We start from the raw sequence: 20,659 nt of genomic DNA, 5'->3' as shown, positions 1-20,659 counted from the left end.
AAAAAATAAAATAAAATAAAATAAAAAGAGTAAAACAAAGGAGGGAGGTGAGAGAGAGAATGGAACTGAACCTAGGGCATTTGCACTGAGCTTTAGTCTTTATTTTGAGACAGGATCTCACTAAATTACTTGGGCTAGGTTGGACTTCCCAATCCTACCTCAGCCTCCTAGAGTGCCAAGATTGTGGACATGTATCCCCAGGTTAATTTCATATTTTTAAAAAAGAATTTGAAATAATAACTTTAGTAACCATTAATCAGGTTGTAAATAGTTGATAAAATACTAATTAAATATTTGTATTGCCTGAAACACTGAAAAAATCACTCAAAACCATTGTAATTTTTGCCTTGTGTACCAACTATACTATCAAACTTTTACTTTCCTTAAATAATTTCTTTTATTAAAAAACTTAGTGGGCCGGGGAGATGGCTCAGTGGAATAAGTGCTTCCCTGGTAAGCCCAAGGGCCTGAGTTCAATCCCTGGTTCTGCCAAACAAACAAACAAACAAACAAACAAACTTGTATCAGGGCCAGAGAGATAACACAGTAGAATAAGCGCTTGCCTAGCAAGCACAGGGTCCTGAGTTCAATCCCCAGTAACGCCAAAAACAAACAAACAAAAAAACCTCTTGTATCAAACAATACCATATGTGAAATTATGAGTTTTATGTGTTTATGTTGTTCCTAATATAGATTATTTATTATTTATTAATGCATAGTAAAATAAGCAGGTGCTATTTAGTATGTAAATAAAATAACTGTTGTACTCATATTACTTAAAATTATCTCATATAACACTAGTAGGCTCACATTATGGGAAACTTTACTGTAGTATTTTATTGGTTTAACTTACTTTAACTGTAGTTCAGTCTACCCTCAAAGGCTTCAGTGCCCCAGTACTAAATCTTATTCTTCAGAGGTACAGATCATCACAGTTAATTATGACTGGCAGTTGGGCAGTTTGAATTTATCTTCTGGATATTTTTCCCAGCAACTTGTAATGAGTTTTTATTGATTCATCAGTAGCCATCTCTAGTTGGTTATTCTCTCCCCCAAGATAGAAAATTGCTTGTAGTAAAGAGCTATATTGGCCAGCCAAATAGCTCAGCAGATTAAAGCACCTGCTTAGGTAGAGCGCAGTAGCGGGGGTTTGCTCCCCAGCATGCCTTGCTTGCTCCACCCGTGGGTGTGCTGAGACAGCAATTGAGACTGGGTTAGTGACCACGCCTGTAATCCCAACTCTTGGGAGGCTGAAAACAGACAGGTAACTACAAGTTTGATCTATTTGGTGAGACCCTATAGACCCTGTACTAAATACCAAAAAAAAAAAAGAAAGAAAAACAGCTATATCTTTGTGTCTTCTATAGTAATACTGTCCAATAGGAGTATAATTCAAGCCACATATGTAATCTTAAATTTTCTAGTGTCCTTATTAGACAGAATAAAAGGGAACATAGCTTATTCAACTCAGAGCTAGAATATTTTCTTAACATGTAATCAATATTAAAAATTGACACATTTTACATTCTTATATTTGTATTAAAAAACTTTGCTATCTAGTGTATATTTTACCTTTACAGCACATCTCACCTTGGACACTTAAGTTTTCATTGGAGTTGATATATATTTAGATTTCTTTACATTTTCATTTGAAAAGTGTACATTCCTATATAGTAATATATTGTTTCCAATATTCTACTAAAATCAAAATAAGTCATTGCATTTTCAATTTTTTATTTTTTTTTATTTTAGGGAAGGGTCTACAGGGTGTTCAGGGTCTCGCTGTGAGATCAAACTTGTAGTGATCTGCCTGTTTACAGCCTCCCAAGAACTGGTATCACAGGCCTGCGCCACCATGCGCGGTCTCAATTGCCATCTCAGGGCGCCCCAGGGACGAGGCCTGCATGGCAGGCCCAGAGATCCAACCCTGGCCCCTGCCCCTGCTTGCAAGCACTTAAATCTGCTGAGCTATTTGGCCAGCCCTTACATTTTCAAATTTTGAACAGACTTTTGATGTTATAGGGAAGTTCTTACATTGTACAGGTAGTTGTCTTGTGCTAAATTGAACATCTGTCACTTTTGTAAAATGTAGCATCTAGCTTTTCTCTATAATTAAAAAAAAGTAGCTAAATTAACAATTTATTTTACTACTTCTTCATCTAAAACAGTTTTCTTTTGTAAAAAAAAATCTAAACAATCTTTTTTTGGTATGGAGGATCGAACTCGGGGCTTAACAGGCAGGCGCTTATGCCACTGAGCTATATTCCTGGACCTAAACCATCTTATACCTAGCCAATGTCGTAAGTTTGGATCTGTTTGTTAAAATTATTTCAGAATGTTTGTTGATCATTTTACTTTTTTGACAGTTGAGAAGAAACTTCATATAAGACTCACCATATATTTACTGAAAACTTTTCTTACCACTGCCCACTCTGATGATGTAAAAACTTTTTCACTGCAAACATTCCCTTTGCTCTGCTACAGCAATTCCTATTGCCGTTCACTGTGAAATTTACAACATGCCTCTCTATTCCAGTCTCCTATTTTCTTTCAACAAGAAATATTTAAATGAGCAAATTAGAATCAGTGTGGAGAGAAAAATAATTAGAACTGGATCAGACCATTGTCACCAGGCAGATCAATGATGGGTGAGAACAATAGAAAACACCCGCCAGAGTGTGCTCTTCTTATGCACTGCAGCTGGTAAAGTGAAACAGTTCTGCCAAAACACAAAGGTTGCTTAATGGGTAGGAACTACTTTCTATTGCTTCTGTTTTCAAATTTAGATTTAAATTAGTTCAGATGTGACAAAATTTAAAAGTCAGTTCTTTGATTCCATTAGCCACATTCATTAGCTGTATATCATTTTTCAAAATTCAATTCCTAGCTACAAATTGAGTGGGTTGAATATAAATTTTTACAAATAAAATGATGAGGCCAGGGAGATGGCTCAGTTAGAATAAGCACTTCCCTGGCAAGCACAAGGGCCTGAGTCCAATCCCCGGTTCTGTCAAAAAAAGAAAAGAAAACCACTCTGTACAATACCTAGTGTATTGTCTTTCACATAATGAAGAAAAATATTAACTAACTTGAATTTTGATCAGTGTTGCATATTTGTGATATGACAGTTTAAGATGATGAGTATTTAAAATGTTATCGGCTTAAGTTTTCTCCATGCAGAGCCAGAAGCAGAAGTGAGCTCTTAATAGCGAAAGCTAGAGATGTAGATTGCCACCATATTATGCCACACTAGTAATCTTGGACTATTCTCTGAAGGATGAGCTATTAAAGGATTTTAAGTTAAGAAGTTATGTACAAAATCGTCCTGTCAGGAAAGAACATTAACTTTAAATTACACCCATGATACATTCTATATATACTTCTAATTACCCACGAATCAAGACCGTCATTCAGTGTGAACCATAAAGTGTGATACAAGCCCATTTTCACCAACACCTAACATCCTTTTGTCTTTCTCACCATGTGTGCAGTTCACACCCCCGCTGACCCCATGGTTGGGCTCTCAAATGGCGTCCTCAGGGCCTGACTTTCCCCATATCCAGCCTACAATATAATCTTCTCTGGTCTTTGAAAGAGCTCCTGAAGTCATCGCTTCCTGAGTCTGTCAGAATATTGGCCTCTAAATTCCAGTTCCCTGTCTGAGCAAAAAAAGCCATCAGTATTTGTGTACCATGGTCTCACCATAATTCAGTTACTGTCCACACGGTGCCCTTATGTTTTGAACCGTTGTGACCAGTGTAAACATTGCTCGCCTTTTGTGTATTGGTATCTGTTTAATGGTACTGGTTGTTCTTTTTGCCTTATAGATAACAAGATGACAGGAGTTGAACATGTTGCTTACTTGGGGCAAATGAACACATTTATTCACTCTTTTGTTCGTATTTCCTGCTCCCATTCCTCTCCCTGCTGCCATTTTCCAAATGCCTTTACTGTATCTCTATCTCTGTGCTTTTATATTTAATTTTGTATGTTTCTGTTTATCTAATGACATACTCTTCATAAAATAACCTATATTACATACATTTTTCATATATAATAATTTATAATCTGTATTATATATAGTATCTTGAACACTTTTACAGAATACTATGTGGATTTTTTAACTTTCTACTTTGGCATGTTACAATAATATACAAGCTACAGTAGTACACCTGCCCCATAACCCTGTGTTGGCAAGTATTGTTGAGCTCCAGTCTTGTTTCCTCTTTGCTCCACCCACATCTCTATTTATATATATATATATATATTTTTTTTTAATGTTTTGCTGCTCTTTGTTTATTGATAGGCTTATTGACCTATCTAATTTTCTTTTTTTTCGCATAATTTTATCGATAAGCAAATAGTAATGAGACAGTTTCAAATCAAATTGGTAGGACAGTTTCAATAATTCACACATTGCATACATTTTTCCTAGTGGTTAATTGCTATACAAGATGCGGGCATGATATCCTATTTACAAACACCATTAGAACAAATCGCTCTATTCATTAGGAGAATGTAACTATATACCTATCCTATCCATTTATATTTTAAATAATGTCCCAGAAGACACACCATTTCCTCCCAAAATATTTCATTATGAGTAATATAAAGACTCTGTAAATATAAATACAGTGCCCCGCCTGGGGTTGTGGCACGCTCATGGGAAACAGCCAGCATGTCGGGGCAGCCCAGGGCCTCCTTGTCGCCGTCCACGCGGGACCAGGCAGTCCCCAGTGTGGTGACACGGGTCTCGCAGTGGGCAGTGGATCACTTGTGCCTCGTCCAGAACATCAGCACTAGGATGGCCATTGCTGGAATAATGTTATTTCTAAGACATGTTCAACTGACATCAAAATTTACAAAATCTTCAGATATTCCAGCAGAATTTAAAAGAAAGAAGGTTAAATTACGTGGACAATTATATCAGATAACTGAGAATGGTGTAGAAATTGAACATATTCCCATTACTTTACCTATTATATCTTCATGGAGAAAGGAGCCATGTGATGTTTTGCTGGTTAAGCTGGCTGGAGTAGAACTCACCAAAGGCGGGAAAGCATGGTTACAAAAAGAGCTAAAAGCTTCCTAGCTGCTATGGTTCCAACTTCTTGGAAAGGATAATTCAATACTCTGTTGCTACCTTTTGGTGAATAAAGGTGGATATTTTCATGTGAATTTGAATGAAGAAATTTTGCTAAGAGGCCTGGGTAAAACTGTTCTTGTTAAAGGGCTGAATCATGATTCCAGAACTTACTGGACAGTTCACAGAAAATTGCTTAAAGCTGAATTAGCAGCTACAAAAAAAGGAGAAGGAATGTGGAAGGAAGAATCTGAAAAAGAAAGTCATTTGGAAAAATTCAAAGAAATGTGGAAAAGAGAAAATTTAAAAGCAACTGGATCAGATTTCAACTTGAAAAAAGGAAGTTATGACAAATTTAGAAGAACTTATGAATCTTGGAAAGACAGCTTGAGTAACTACTCCTTAGTACTGAAATTCAGAGAATTTATGAGTCACTTGCATTTTTGTAGGAAAGGGTGATATATCCCAGAGGTCTAGAGGTTACTCCTTGGAAGAGTAGAATAGGTAAATACGGACGTTTTTCACCGAGTCCATGTGGAAGTTTCCATAAATGATCAAAGTTGAATTTTAATGGTATTTAAGCATACAGCAGATTATGATTAATGTAATATCAGAATTAATTTAAAGGTTAATGCAACATGGTTTTAGGAACAATGAAATACTATTAAAAAATTCCCAGAACTGGCCTTGGTGGCACATGCCTTTAATCCAAGCACTCTGGGGCTGAGGCAGGAGCAGCAAAGTGAGATCCCGGCCCAAGCAACCTAGAGACTTGTGAGTCTCTGTCTCCAGGTTTAACAAGTGGACTAGCACGCAGCTCAGGGTGAAGGCCCTGGGTTCAGTCCTCGGGGCTGCCTTGGCCTGCTCCTCTGCAGACTGTATTTATTTAGTACCACTGTTTGAAGAGAAAATCCACATGTTTACCATTGTTACATAATTTGAGCAGCTGTGTTTATTTTCTATTTAAAGAGACTATTTCTTTAACTTTCCAATTTTATCAGCTTTCATTACTTATAATAAAGGAGTTATTTATACCTACACATATATAGTGCCATTATCTTACCTAACAACTTCTCTAACAATAACTTACTGATACCAAATCAGCTTTTGAGCTTCCTGTTGTCTCCTAAAATTCTCAACTTTGAATTGGGATCCAGACTAGCTCCATGCACTGTGCTTGGCTCAAATGCTTTGTAGTCTGTGGACTTCTTTTCCATTCATTCATTTTTCATTGTAATTTATTTATTAAGGAAGCAGCTCTTCTATCCCCAAGGTCTGGATTTTGTGGATTATCTCTAAACATAGTTTGACAAATTCTTCTGTTGTTTGTGTTTAATATATATTGTTAGCCAAATCTGTGTTTTGACTCGGGTTTTCTTTTTGTGTTTGTTTTTTGTTTATAAGACTGCTTCATCCATGAGAATACCTTTGCCTGTCAGGAGGAATATGGTAACTGGGAAGCTCTCATTTGGTGATGCTGTTACTGTGTCAAGATACACCTCTGTTGCTGTGTACACCTTTGTGCACAAGGCATTAATCTGTCATTTTAGGTATCTCTCCCATTGTATACCAACAATGAATTACAATTCCAAAACTGCCTCTGGTGTGACACCTCTTACACATCACCAAGAATCCAGGCATTTCCTAGGGAAATCGACCCTGCAACCGGATCGCTAGGTCATAATATTGCCTAAGTTTAATTTGCCAGCCATTGCCAGATTGAACTTGACATTTTGTATCTTTCCAAGTCTAATGGGTATAAACTAATACGTCTTTATTTAATTTGCATTTTGTGATTATTAATTGGTTTTAGATTCTCATTATTGATCAGCCTTGCAGGTTTCATCAACTGTAAAATTCTTATTCATAGTTTCTGCTGATTTCTTAATGATAGTTTCTTTTTCTTAATGATTTACATATTTTAGATATAAATACCTTGTTGGGTTTTTTTTAATCTACATATCTGATACAGGGTCTCACTATGCAGCTCAGACTCATAGTGATCCTCCAGTTTTCAGCCTCCCTAGCACTGGAATTAAAGGCGTGTGCCACCACGCACGGACTTGGTTCCTGGCTCAGTGGCCCCAGGGCTGGGGCTGGCACAGCATGTGGTGCTTGCGATTGAACCCCAGTCTCTGCGCCTGCCTAAGCATGTGCTTAGTCCACTGAGCTGTCTCGCTGGCCCCCTATCTTCTTGATTTTTTTTTTCCGGAACTGGGGATTGAACTCAGATCCTTGCATTTGTCAGTCAAGCGCTTATCCTACTGAGCCATCTCCCCAGCCCTATCTTCTCGATTTTTAAAACATCAAATATCTACTCCCATCTACCATCTGCCTAATAAATATTTCTACAGATTCCTTAATTGTCAACTTTTTGCTTTTATTTTTCACATTTAGGTTTTCACTCCACCTAGAGTACACCTTAATATATGATGTTAATTAGTGATGTAGGAGTGTTTTTCCCCATAAAATTCAGTAGCACCATTTATTAGCACTTTAATTTGCAGTGTCATCTTCCTTATGTATTGAATTTCTGTGTCTTACCTCTCTGTTCTTCTCCATTGGTTTGTTATTGTTGTTGTTGTTGTTGACAACCCAATTCTGTACTTTTTTTTTTTGTCATTCTGGCCATGCTATTTGTCTTAATATCTGGTAGGAAAAGGACTTTCTCCATCTTTTTTAAAGGATAAATTTTTAATGACTTTCATTCTTCCACTTAAAATTTGGAGTACATTTCTTGCATTTCTAGGAAAAACACAATTGGGTTATAACTGTGGTTGCATTGAATTTATAGATTAATTTGGGGTGAATTGTTAGCATAGACTTCTCTGCATGTTGGACCACCTCTGTTCACTTAAATGAAAGGTTGCTTTGTTTTTTCCATAGAAGTCTAATCCCTTCCAAATATATTCCTAGATGCTTTTAGTTTTTTAAAGCTATTTTGAATGACATCTGATTTTCATTATATTTTAATTAAACTTAATAGGATGAACATATATTTATATACAGTGTAAGAAATAATATAAATATGGCCAGCCAGATAACTCAGCAGACTAAAGCGCCTGTTTAGGCAGAGCGCAGCCTAGGGTTCAATCCCCAGCGTGCTGTGCTGGCTCCACCCCCAGGTGCTCTGAGACAGCGATTGAGACTGGGCGTGGTGGTGCGTGCCTGTAATCCCAGCACTTGGGAGGCTGCAGACAGGAGAATCACTAGGAATCTGTTCTATGTAGTGAGACCCTGTAGATCCTGCACTAAATACAAAAGAAAGAATATAAATAAGTAACATAAACTCTTTGTTTCCCCCAGTGATGGCGTCCTGCAGAAGGAGGTAGTCACACCCATAATATTAACACTGATATAGTCATGATCTCCACAAGGATCCTTTGGGTGCCTGGGTCACGCACATCTCACCTCCCTGCTGTACCCCTTAATTCCTGGCAGACATTCATCTGTTCTCTGCTGCTATAATTTTGCTATTTCAAAATTACATAAGTGGTACCATATAGTATTACAACTTTAGCTTTATTTTTGATCAGTATAATTCTCTGGAGAGTTCTCTAGGCTTTTGGGTATATCACTAGTTCATTCCTTTTTATTGCTGAGTAGTATTCCATGGTACATATGTGCCACCATTTATTTAGCTGTTCATTTATTGAATGGTATCTGGGTTGCTTCTAGTTTATCTGGGTTGCTTTGGGTTTGGGGCTATTACAGATACACATTTCCATACAGGTTTTTGTGTGAATATGTCTTTCATTTATCTGAGATAAATGTCCAAGAGTGCAATTTCTAGATTATATGGTGGAAGCATAAATATTTGTTTTTAACTGCCATTTTTTTAAATTTAGTACAGGATCTAAATATTTCTTTTTAAGGTGGCAATATCACTTTTTCATTAATATGAGCAGTGTCTGAATTATCCACTGACTGCTTATCCTTGTCAGACTTTGGTGTTATCACTGTATTTTTATTTTAGCCATTGCGATAGTTGTGTAGAGACACAATTTCTGTAAACAGCAGTTAGCAATGTCTGTTAAAGTAACAAATATGCATACTTTTTGGCATGACAGTTGCACATCTAGGAATCAATCATACAAGTGTGCTAACATAGATATGAAATGGTTTTATAAGGACAAAGAATAAAAGTATATATATACACACACATACACTATGCATGTTTTAATGAATTTATGATCCATCAACATAGTGAGGTACTGTACAGTTGTAAGAAAGAATAAAGAAGTTCTTCATACAATGACTATGGAAGGAGCCATGTCATTAAGTTAAAGGAGCATTGTCAAGGAGCCAGGCAAATAGCTCAGTGGCAGCGTCTTGACCAACATGAACAGCAAAGTCCCAGACTTAATCCCCAGAAGTACCAAAGAAATGAAAAGAAAAAGGTTTAGCAGGTGATTATAATATGACAATATGCCATCACTTGTGTTAAAAGGTTGAAGGAAAAATTGTGTTTGTATGAGGTATGACTGAAAAATTTGGTGTGTGTTTTAATTTTTAAAATTTATTATACTAAACGACATTGCAATTAATCTCCCTGAAAATATTCACGCTTGCTTTGAGCACACTTATACTGTAGTTCCTGCCACTTTTGAAGTCTTCTTTTTTGAGTGTGTTTAGCTGTATTATTGTGGCTGCCTCAGTGTCTGAATCGGTTTGAAACACCTTTCATGATCATTTTGACTTTGGGAAGAGCCAGACATTGCAAGATACCAGATCTGGCAAAGAAGTTGGATGTGAATGTGTCGTGGCGTTTTCATGAGGCTCCCTTTCTGGTGGATGGCGCTCAGCAGCAGCATTTACCATAGATTTTTTAACCATACCTCACAAAGGCATGAAAGGGGACTTCCAGAACTGCTTCAGAAAGTAGCAAGAATGATGGGATAAGTGTGTTGAAGCAGAGAGGAGTATTTTGAGGGGGATTGATAGCAGTGTGCCTTTAACTATAACACATCTTTAAAATGTTACCGTTCGCTGTAGTTTTTGATCACCCGTTGTATATGCGCATTGGCTTATGTAGTAATGTTATTTTGGGAGGCAATAGCATTGGTAATTGTGGGGTGAGGTAAGCAGAAGTAAAAGAGACCTGTCCCATGAATTTTTGGTAATTTTTCAATCTGTGCAAATTAAACTGCCTATAAAAATATTTATTAATAAAACCTTTAATAAGAAAACAGGGCTAACCAGATTGCTCAGCAGACTAAAGCGCCTGCTTATGCAGGTGCAGAGAGCGGGGTTTGATTGCCGGCATGCTGAGCTGGCCCCACCCCTGGGGCATGGTGAGATGGCAGTTGAGACTGGGCGTAGTGGCATGTGCCTGTAATCCTAGCGTTTGGGAGGCTGAAAACAGGAGGATCACTACAAGTCCAATCTGTGTAGTGAGACTCTGTAGTCCCTATACTAAATACATAAATATAAACCTGAAAGCTACTAAGAAATAAAAACTAATAAACTATATAAGTTTCTGGTTAATCTTTGATTTCCTTATCCATAAGAGAATTAGTAAATTATCCTTTCAGATAAGTTATTTTAAACTGAACTTAATGACTACTCACTCTGTGAAGTAATAGTAATAATTAAGTAAACAGGATATGATACAGTAAACATTGAGAATTTTAATCAGTATTAAGGAAAAAGTTATTTCTTATATAAATACAATTTTAAGGAACTTGTCTATATTGAATTTGAATATATGCGAACTTCACTATGTTAAACTGAAAAATTTTTGTTTCTGATTGTGTTTCTAGTTTTATTTTTCATGAGTAACAGTTTAAATTCTAGATTGTTAATTTGTAATGATGTTTTCTCTTCCCTTTTACAGCAATTTAAGATTTTTGATGATTGCTTTAGCCTATGCTATACCACTTGGTGTATTTGCTGGCTGGTCGGGAGTACTGGACTTAATTTTAACACCAGTGCATGTCAGTCAAGTAAGTATTTTATTTATTTGTTATAGGTATTTTGGCTTATTTCATTTATAAATACTGCTTACATGTTCTTAATTTAGCTTTAAAGACTGTGGAACAGTATCCTAAATTATTGTGGCAAAAGCAAGGTTCTTATGGAATAGTTAAAAACCTGGTGACAGAGCTGGGCCTGGAATCCCAAAACTAGAGAGATTGAGGTCGGAGGATCACCATGAACTCAAGGTCAGCCTGGGCTACATAATGAGTCCAAAGTCAACCTGAAGTACATTAAAATCATAAAACTTGATAAAAGCAATGATTTACATTTCTTTTGGGACTACTAATGATGCTGATAAATAGATGATGAATGAATATTAGTTTTGTTGACTGTATCATTTATTTTTATAAAGAAGCTTGACACCATCATCGACTACATTATCCTAGCTATATTTTATTTTATTTTTTCTCGTCTCAGGGAAAGGATATCTCATAGCTAGGCATGGTAGTGCATAATCCCAGCACTCCGGAGGCTGAGGCAGGAGGATCATTGCAAGTCCAAGGACAGCCTGGGCTACATAGTGATCTGAAGGCCATCCTGAACTATACAGTGAGACCCTGTCTTTAAAAAAAAAAAAAAAGGCAGGGGGTATCTTGTTTCTTTAAAAACCATTTCACCATGCTTGAAACCATCTATTCCTTGTCTTTGCTTCCATATAGCATGGTAGAAAGGATGGAGAAATATTTAGCAGGGTAAGTAGGTGAAATCACTGTACTGCTCTGATAGAATATTCCGTTTTATGAATATATGGTTTTTCCATTCTATTTCTGATGAGCTATGGATTCTTTTGGCAGACTCAAGTAGTGGTGTGCGTTCGAACACTCCTACTTGTGTCTTATGCCTCCCTTAAACGTCTGTATTGGGTATATATATATCTAGAAATGGAATTGCTGGTTACTAGTGTCTTCCTGCTTTGACAGATGAGGCCAGGCTTGTCCAAAGCAGTTGCATTCATGTACAAATCTACCAGCAGAACATGAAATTTCTCAGTGTTCCACATCATGACCAGTACTTGGTCATGTGATATTGTTATTTTTTTCATTTTACACATTTATGGCTATGCATTTGTGTGTGGTCATGGTGTTGTAAGTCCCTAAATATGTCTTACTGATACATAAACAAGAGAGCTGTGGAAAACAAAGATGTCCAGGAGGTTGTATAGGGACCCCAGGAATTTCTGGCTGATAAATGAGCCCATTTATCATTTATATCAGGGCAGAGCTGCTAGAGGCTTTACCTGAGAGACCACTTTTGGGCTGAAAGCAGAAGAAAGGTAATAGAGGTCCAGCAGTGTCTTGGAGTTTTGGCCAGCTCCTGTGATGCTACCTCCTTAACACTTAATTAACTCTTTGGCTCCTGCTGAGACCCTGGGAAAGTAACTGTAGAGGGACGTGCCCTAGGTAGGGTAAGTCCTCCAGTTAGACCAACCACAAATAAAGCCTAACTCAAGCCCTGCAAAACTACAGAAAAAACAGCTTGGAGCATGATCCCTCTGAGTGTCAGGGGCAGGAGAAGCACCCCAATTTCTATTTATTTACTGTAATAAAGCACAGAGCCAGCCCATGCAGTCAGATTCAGAATGATTGGCCAGTAGTTGAGTTCCCTATTAGAAAAAGAGTCAACCATTTTAGAGAAAGATAAAGGTATCCAGAATCTCCACATTTATCATATGCAACATACAAAATACAGTTTTAGGAAAGTACATTAGATATGCAGAAATACTAGAAAAGTGTGACTCATTTTTTTAAAAAAGAATCAGCAGAAACCGCCTCTTTGTGTGGACATTGATTTGACAGACTGTAAAGCAAAAAAGGTTTTTAAACATGTACTTGCTCTAAACTTATGAGTATATCTCTTGATGTTGTTTGTTTATTTATTTTAATGTATTTAGTGCAAGGTCTACAGAGTCTCACTACACAGATCAGACTTGTAGTGATCCTTCCTGTTTTTCAGCCTTCCAAGCCTTGGGATTACAGACAGGCACCAGGCACCACCATGCCAAGTCTCAATTTTAGCACACCCAAGGGGCGGGGCTGGCATGGCAGGCATGGGATCTAATCCCCGGCCCCTGCATTTGCCTAAGCAGGCGCTTTAATCCCCTGAGCTATCTGACCAGCCCTTCAATGTTATCTTGTACTTCTTTGCCCAGCATGGGAGCTACTAACTAACTATGACTGCTTAATTTGAAATTTAAATCAACTGAAATGAAATAAAAGTAAAAATTTTAAACTAACTTGCACCCTCATACTAAATCCAACCTGTCTGTGGCATATTACACATTTTTTGTGTCACTGTATTCGTTTGCCCTTTTTTTGCAATTAAATTCCTGAATGAAAATCCTATAATTTTTCTTTCTAGTGCTTATCCTTGTTGACTTTAGTAGCCATGATTTACTGGTCTTAAAGAACAACTGAGGAAATATTCACTCCTTTTCTATTATTGGAGACTTTATGTAAGATTGGTGGCTTTGATCTTCTGTTTTTCCTAAATATTTTGTGGAATTCCCTGGTTAAGCTATATAGTTTTTTTTATTAAAAGATTTTTAAATATAGATTCAGTTTCTTCAATAGTTACAAAATTATTCTGATTTCATATTTCTTGTCAGTTTTGGTAATTTTTACATACATAATGTAATTATCTGTAATTTGTCTCAGTTTTTACATTTATTGACAAAAGCTTCTTTGTAGTGTCTGTCACCTTATTTTATTAGGTCTCCAAGATAAGTCATTCCAAGATGCTGTTCATCTATATCTTTTTTCCTGGAATATTTTCACCAGTTTCACAATGCTTCTTTTCTATTTTATTGATTTCTGGTTTTGTCTTTATATTTTTCTATTCTGGTTTTTTCAGGGCGTTGCTTACTCTCTTTTCCGATTTTTGATGAAGATCCTTGATTTTTAGCTATTCTAATATATTTATTTCAAGGCTACACATTTATTATTAAACATAGCTTTTTGCTTGTCCCATAAGTTTTACTTAGTATTTTCATTATTACTCAATTTAAAGTGTTTTCTAGTATCCATAATGATATTTTCTTTGAATCATGATTTGTTTATAGGAAAATTTCTTAATCTGCAAACTGTTGAAGATTCTCTAGTTCTTTCATTTTTTTTATCTAAACTATATAACTGTCATCATAGGATAGACTTTTTGATTTCAGTATTTTTAAATTTTTGGACATAATATATGGTCAGTTATACACTATAATTCTTGGATATGTGTTTTTATATGTCATTTGGATTGATTCTGTTAATTGTGTTGTTCACATTTTTGTTTTTGTCTGATTGTTCTACAAGTCAATAAGAGAGATCTCTTAAAATCCTCCACAATTTATTATGAATTTGTCAGTTTCTCTTGTTTTAAGCCAGTGTTTACTAGGTGTGTTTTAGAATATGTAATTAGGTACACATGAATCTAGAGTTGTCAAATCCACCTGGGAATTAAAACTTTTATCTGGTATGAAATATTTATTTCTAGGTGATGTCTTTTGCTTTGAAACTTCCTTACTACACTAGCTTGAGGTGGGAGGAGGTGGAGGTACTGGGAATGGAACCCAGGGCCATGGTTCTGAGCTAGATCCTTAGCCTTTTTAAAATTTTGAGACAGAATCATACTCAACATGCCTGGCTACACCGGCTTTCTTTTGGTTGGTGTTTGCATGGTTTATCTTTTTACATTTTTTCACTTTCACAAGTTTCTTCAATACATTTTGTAAGTAGCAAATTATTTTTTCTTTAATTAGTCAAATACATTGTGTTTTAATTGGAGTAGTCCAATCATATTTAATTAATTACTGATAAATTTGGGTAATGAAAACCATCTTGCTATTGGCTTTCATTTTGTTTGCTGCAATATATTTTTCTTTTCTTTCCTACTGTCTTCTGGATTGATTAAATATTTTTATTAGTCTGTTTTCCTCTTCTGTTAGCTTGATAGTTATAAACTCTTTTACTATTTATTGGCTACCATAAAATGTACAAAATGTATACTTAATTTATCAATATCACTTAGAAATTAGAACTTTTACCTTGTCTGGGACAGCCCAAAGTCCTTATGAAGCCCTCTAACTTTGCATGGCTTTTTCCATCTTTTGTGTTGTTATCATCACATATTTTAGCTGCAGACAATATTATTTTATTGGGGTTTTTTGGGGGAGGGTTTTTTTTTAAATTTTAGGGAAGGGTCTACAGGGTGTTCAGGGTCTCACTACTAGATCAGACTTGTAGTGATCCACCTGTTTACAGCCTCCCAAGAGCTGAGATTACAGGCACGCACCACCACGCCCAGTCTCAGTTGCCATCTCAGTGTGCCCCAGGGGTGGAGCTGGCACTGCAGGCCTGGGGATTGAAACCCCAGCCCCTGCACCTGCTTGCAGACACTTTAATCCACTGAACTATTTGACCAGCCCTTTATTTTATTGTTTATATAGTCAATATTTAGTTAGAGTCACCCTTGTGTGTATTCATTTTATCTTTATCCTTTCCATGATCATTGTTTCTTCTGTTAAGAAAGCACCTATTAAATGGGGACTTATTTGTTTGTTTGCTTGTGGTATAGCTCTGCTGGTGATACCTGTTGTTTGGGTGTCTGTCTGTTTGTTTGTTTGAGGGGAAGCAACTCATGAAGTGAACCCAGGGATACTTTTGCACTAAGCTACCTCCTCAGCAGCATCACCTTCCTTCTGAGATAGGGTATCACTAAATTGCCCAGATCCTCCTGCCTCTGCCTTCTGAGTGGTTGAGATTATAGGTATGCTCCACCACACCTAGCATTTTTCTTTTGCTTTGATCAAAAAGGGTCTTCATTTCACCTTTAATTTTGAAGATTTTATTGTTAGGCAACAAATTCTTGATTAGCAGTTATTTTGTTTTGGTTCTTTGAAAATATCCTATCTTCATATGTAGTTTCAACTGAGAAGCTAACTCTCAAGTAGAAAGCTGCCTGCTTTCTAAAATTTTCTCTCATAGACTCCAGCAGTTTTTACTATGACATCAACTCAATGGTGGTTTCTATCTGAATTATGTTCTACTTTAGGTTTGTAGATCCCCTTGTATCTGTGGCTTAATATCTCCAGTTTTTGAAAATTCTTTTAGCCAGTGTGTCTTCAAAACTTAAATTCTATTTTCTCTAATTTATCTTTTGGGGACTCTAATTATGTATTTTATACATGTATCTTTGTTCCCTACATCTCTTAGTCTTTTCTAAGCTTTCCATAATTGTGCCTTTCTCTGCTTTGAACTAGATATATTACCTGGTATTTCTTCCAACTCACTGTTTCAGTTTTCAGCTCTACTGTATTATTAAATTCATCTATAAGTTTTAACTCTTGAATTTTTGTCATAAAACTTTGATTTGGTTCTATAGTTTATACATTTCTGTAGAAATGCTTTACTTTTTTGTTTTGATCTATTAAAATAACTTTAAAAGTCTATATTTCATAATGACATAATCTGGATCCCCTTTTGCTTTTGGTGTTCAGTCATCTTTTCATGTTTTCAGCAATGTTTTGACTGAGATATGAGAAGTTACTGAGCTAATTTAAGCTTTAAAATGATGCCATTTTCCTCTAGAAAGAACTTTTGTTCTGACAGGAGTCGAGGGAACACCTTACTGTAGTTTCAGGGGTTGAGATTGTTTAAAATGGGGCTTTAATACTGAAATTAATTGAATGCTGAACAGCACGATACTGCCCAGCTTTCAGCGCACCCCCTCTCCTGCTCCCCACTCCGATTATAACCTTCAAAGTTCCTCAACTCTGGGCTTTTTGCAAGGTCTTCTCACCCAATTGCAGATGCTGAACTCGTAGTGTTTCTTTGCTAGGTAAATGAGGCTGTTGATAATTTCTTAGGCCTTATACACATTTAAATCAGCAGGCACCCCTAAAGGAACATGGTCTCCAAATATGAGGCTTTTCTCTCTGGGTTTCCTTCCCACCCTAGATCGTGGCTCTGTAATTCTCAATTACCTTGTAGGCTATCTTTTGACTTCAGGTAGGCTTCCTGACAGATTTTCTAGTTGTCAACCAGAACACTAATGCAGATTGCCTAGTGTACATCGTTTTAGTCCATGTAGGCTGGTCTCACAGAATACCTCAGGCTGTGTATTGATAACATTAGAAGTTTAAGGGCCAGCAAGATAGCTCATTGGACTAATTGCCTGCTTAGGCAAGCACAGAGACTCGAGTTTAATCCTTGGTACCAGCATACCATACACTGAGCCAGCAACTGAGTCCGGGTATGGTGGTCCATACCTGTAATCGCAGCGCTGGGGAGACTGAAAAACAGGAGGATGACCACAAGTCGGAGCTGTGTAGTGAGATCCAGTACCAAATACATTAATATATTTATTTCTCATAGTTTTGATGCCTCAGAAGTCCAAACTCAAGGCTGCAGCAGAGTTGGTACCTGACACAAGCTCTTTCTCTGTGCGTGGAGATTGCCACTTTATGCTGTAGCCTTTGTGTTAGGGGCACTTGTCCCACTCCTGAGGGCAGAAGCCTCAAGCTTGAATCACCTCTGCTCAACCCCTCCCCAAATAGTGTGAAACTGAGGCAGCAAATGCCTATAATCATAGCACTCAGCACTAAGGCAGGAGGATTACCATGAGTTGGACGCCATCTTGGGCTACATAATAAGTTCAAGGCCAGCATGAGCTAGCTACATAGTGAGACCCTGTCTCCAAAAAAAACAAAACAAACAAACAAAAAAGATAGCCTTCTTTTTGTTTTCTGACCAACTTTTCGGGATGGCAGGTATTCCAAATGTGCTCACTTATGATAAGGAAAAGCACAGTAACTATTGAAATCGTAATGATTTTGCCTGTCTGTGCTTTGTGTTGAAAACTCTCTAAAACCCTTTCGATCATCTTTCTCTGTACAAAGGTGAAGAGATACAGAGACCATATATCATACCAGGTATTAAAGTGAAATTTAAAATTAAATGAAAGCAAGAAAATTAAGCAAAGAAAAAGTATAATTATTGGGTAGAATTGTATTAACTAAAATGAATACTATGAACAAAGGAAACAAAATTACAAGCTGGCCAAAGAGGACCATCATCAGTACAGCCAGATACATGGTTGTCCTTAGCCTGCCATAGGACCCCACTCAGCCAAGGGACAGGTGAACCGTCTGTGGGGCTAAACTGCATGATGAATAAGCTTTGGACACTGGGCAGTGAATGCCCTATAACAAAAGAGTATTCCTGAAGAATAGAGTCTTCTTATCCCAATTGCCAGTGGTATGAAAAATGAGATAACACAGGCTTCAGGATGTTATCTTTCACCAAAGACATTTATATATGTATATTTGCTTCTGGTGACAAACAGATAGAGCAAAAGACTTGCATGTGGTTATTGTATTACTTAGTGTAGGCTACACTGCTGTAAGAAGAGGGCTTTTCTAGTTTTAAATTTCTCATTCTCATGAAAGTGTAGGACAGTATGCATAGTCCAGGACAGTTGGGGTCATGGTTTGGACAAATTTTTTGCCTCTCACTGACTTAGAGATCTGGGCCGCTTCCACACTGTAGTTGTTCTGTCCCCTGGACTTTGTTTTCCATGCATAGGAGCAGCTGGGTGACCACATCCACAGTCCAGGTGCAAGACAGGGAATGCACACAACTGTCTTCTACCATCTTACCTGGAGGTGGCACCCCTCACTTGTGCTCACATCTGTACAGGAAACGTTAGTCACGTGGCGCCCAAGAGGAACAGGGATATATAATCTAATAAGTACTTGGGTAGAAAAAGCATTCTGTGGACAGTTATCAATCCCTGCCACAAGAGTAATGAAAAATAAGACTCAAAAAGTAATAACAGAAAAAAAAAAAAAAGTAATAACAGGTAGAGGTCCGTTTGAGCTATCTCAAGTGCTAGGTCAGATTAGGACTCTGCTCTATAGCCAGTGACTGTTTCTAAGCAAGGAAGTGAAATGGTGAGAATATGTCTTTTGGCCATATGGGGCAGAACCAGTTGTAAAGACCATTTCAAATGCTATTAGAACAATCGGGAAGTAAGAAATAAAGTAATGGCCAGGGAGATAGCTTAGTGGCATAAGCACCTGCCTGGCAAGTGCAAGGTCCCAAGTTCAATCCCTGATACTGAAAAAAAAAAAAAAAAAGAAAGAAAGAAAAGAAGAAAGAAAGTAACAATGGATAAGTGTTGTGGTAGCAGGAGAGGAAAAGAAGAAAAACATGTACCAGTATTGTTAGGAACACACAGCATTTCAACAATAGGAGAACTGGCAGATGCTGAACACCTTATACTTAGTTATTTAACCCTCCGTCTATTTTCTCTATCTTACTAATGAAGACAACTGAAATTCAGATATAAGTTGTGAAAAAGGCGTGTGTCAGTATGAGTTAGAGATAGACAAGTGATGGAGTGTGGCATCTGTAGATTGCTCTGCAAAGTGTGTGGCCATATCAGTACACTTTTAGATACTACTAGATATTTTAGCACCTAAATTAGTTCCTAGGAGTTTCGTTTGTGTTGTTTATATTTAAACTTTATGAAGTCAGTGACTCCTTTTCCCACTGTCCTAGGAGTCCTAGCCCGACGTAGCACATGCCTAGAAATACTTAGTGATATTGATTATGTTGATTTAAATGTTCTAGTAAAAGTGAAGGGCTATTAATTAGTTACCTATGAATCCTTTTACTCTATCCATTTTCTTAAAGAGTATTTCATAGCTCTCTTGCCTTTTAGTTGTTACATATTGATTATTGATAATTTTTTATTTCTTCTAAATAAAAGTCTTCGATTAAATGTTTCTGCTCCTTTGTTAACAGGTAGATGCTGGCTGGATTGGATTTTGGTCCATAGTTGGAGGCTGTGTTGTTGGAATAGCTATGGCAAGGTGAGAATATTTCATATCAAATGTGAGCCCACAGACGAAGGGCATCGGCTGGGAAGATGGCTCAGTGGAATAAGTGCTTCCCTGGCAAGCGTAAGGGCCTGAGTTCAATCCCTGGTTCAAAAGAAGAAGGGCAGAATCCAGGGAGAAATCAGCTCCCTTCAATAAACTTTCAAATTCAGGGCAAAGCCCAGCAGGCTAAGGTAGAAAAGGGTACCACTCAGGCTACGAGAAATGCACGTGCAGAGGATAGAACTGGCTGCTTCAGGGAACTTTCTCAGGAGTGGTTCTTAAAATGCTTTTTAGAGACTGAAAATACATTCCAGTGTCATTAAGCTGCCTTTCTCCATATTATTAAAGAATAGGATCTTCAAATGAAACCCAAAAGAAGGTGATCTAATAAAAGCAAACAGTAATTAACAAGAATTTTTAGGAGTTGAACCCTTTATGACAGCATCTGTAGAAGTTCCCATGAAAAAGCTGAGGCAGGTTTTTATTTATGCTCCTTCTTGGCAAGTCTGTTCCCGTGGTCATCCCATTTTGATGAAAAATGTCCATGAAGGTTTCTAGTTTCATCAGACTCTTCAATCTGAACTCATTATGACAGCACCTTTTTATGTGAATCAGAAAGAAAGGGGTTTCATTTACTCTAAAAAGAATGAAAATGTCACTCTTTTAGGTGACTGCGTATAAAACTACTCTTAGTGTTTTCAGAGAGATAATATTCATTTACTTCCCAAGTT

At 37.1% G+C, this 20,659-nt stretch overlaps 2 protein-coding genes across 2 annotated transcripts in view; both read left to right on the top strand.

Annotated features, from left to right (window-relative positions):
* Dirc2 (disrupted in renal carcinoma 2) overlaps nucleotides 1-20,659 on the top strand; it is a 98,609-nt gene that overhangs the window by 50,076 nt on the left and 27,874 nt on the right. The window contains exons 5-6 of the mRNA XM_004642187.2: nucleotides 10,920-11,028; nucleotides 19,852-19,919. Coding sequence (XP_004642244.1) covers nucleotides 10,920-11,028; nucleotides 19,852-19,919 — 177 coding nt within the window. The remainder of the gene's footprint in view (nucleotides 1-10,919; nucleotides 11,029-19,851; nucleotides 19,920-20,659) is intronic.
* Nucleotides 4,679-5,659, top strand: CUNH3orf33 (chromosome unknown C3orf33 homolog). The gene is given in 1 exon segment (XM_012517151.2): nucleotides 4,679-5,659. A coding segment is annotated over 1 exon segment (864 nt). The 3' UTR covers nucleotides 5,543-5,659.

Source organism: Octodon degus, unplaced genomic scaffold (assembly GCF_000260255.1).
Source record: "Octodon degus isolate 3935 unplaced genomic scaffold, OctDeg1.0 scaffold00147, whole genome shotgun sequence".
Taxonomy (NCBI): domain Eukaryota; kingdom Metazoa; phylum Chordata; class Mammalia; order Rodentia; family Octodontidae; genus Octodon; species Octodon degus.
The sequence above is the reverse complement of the archived record's forward strand: the minus strand, read 5'-3'. Positions and strand labels throughout refer to the sequence as shown.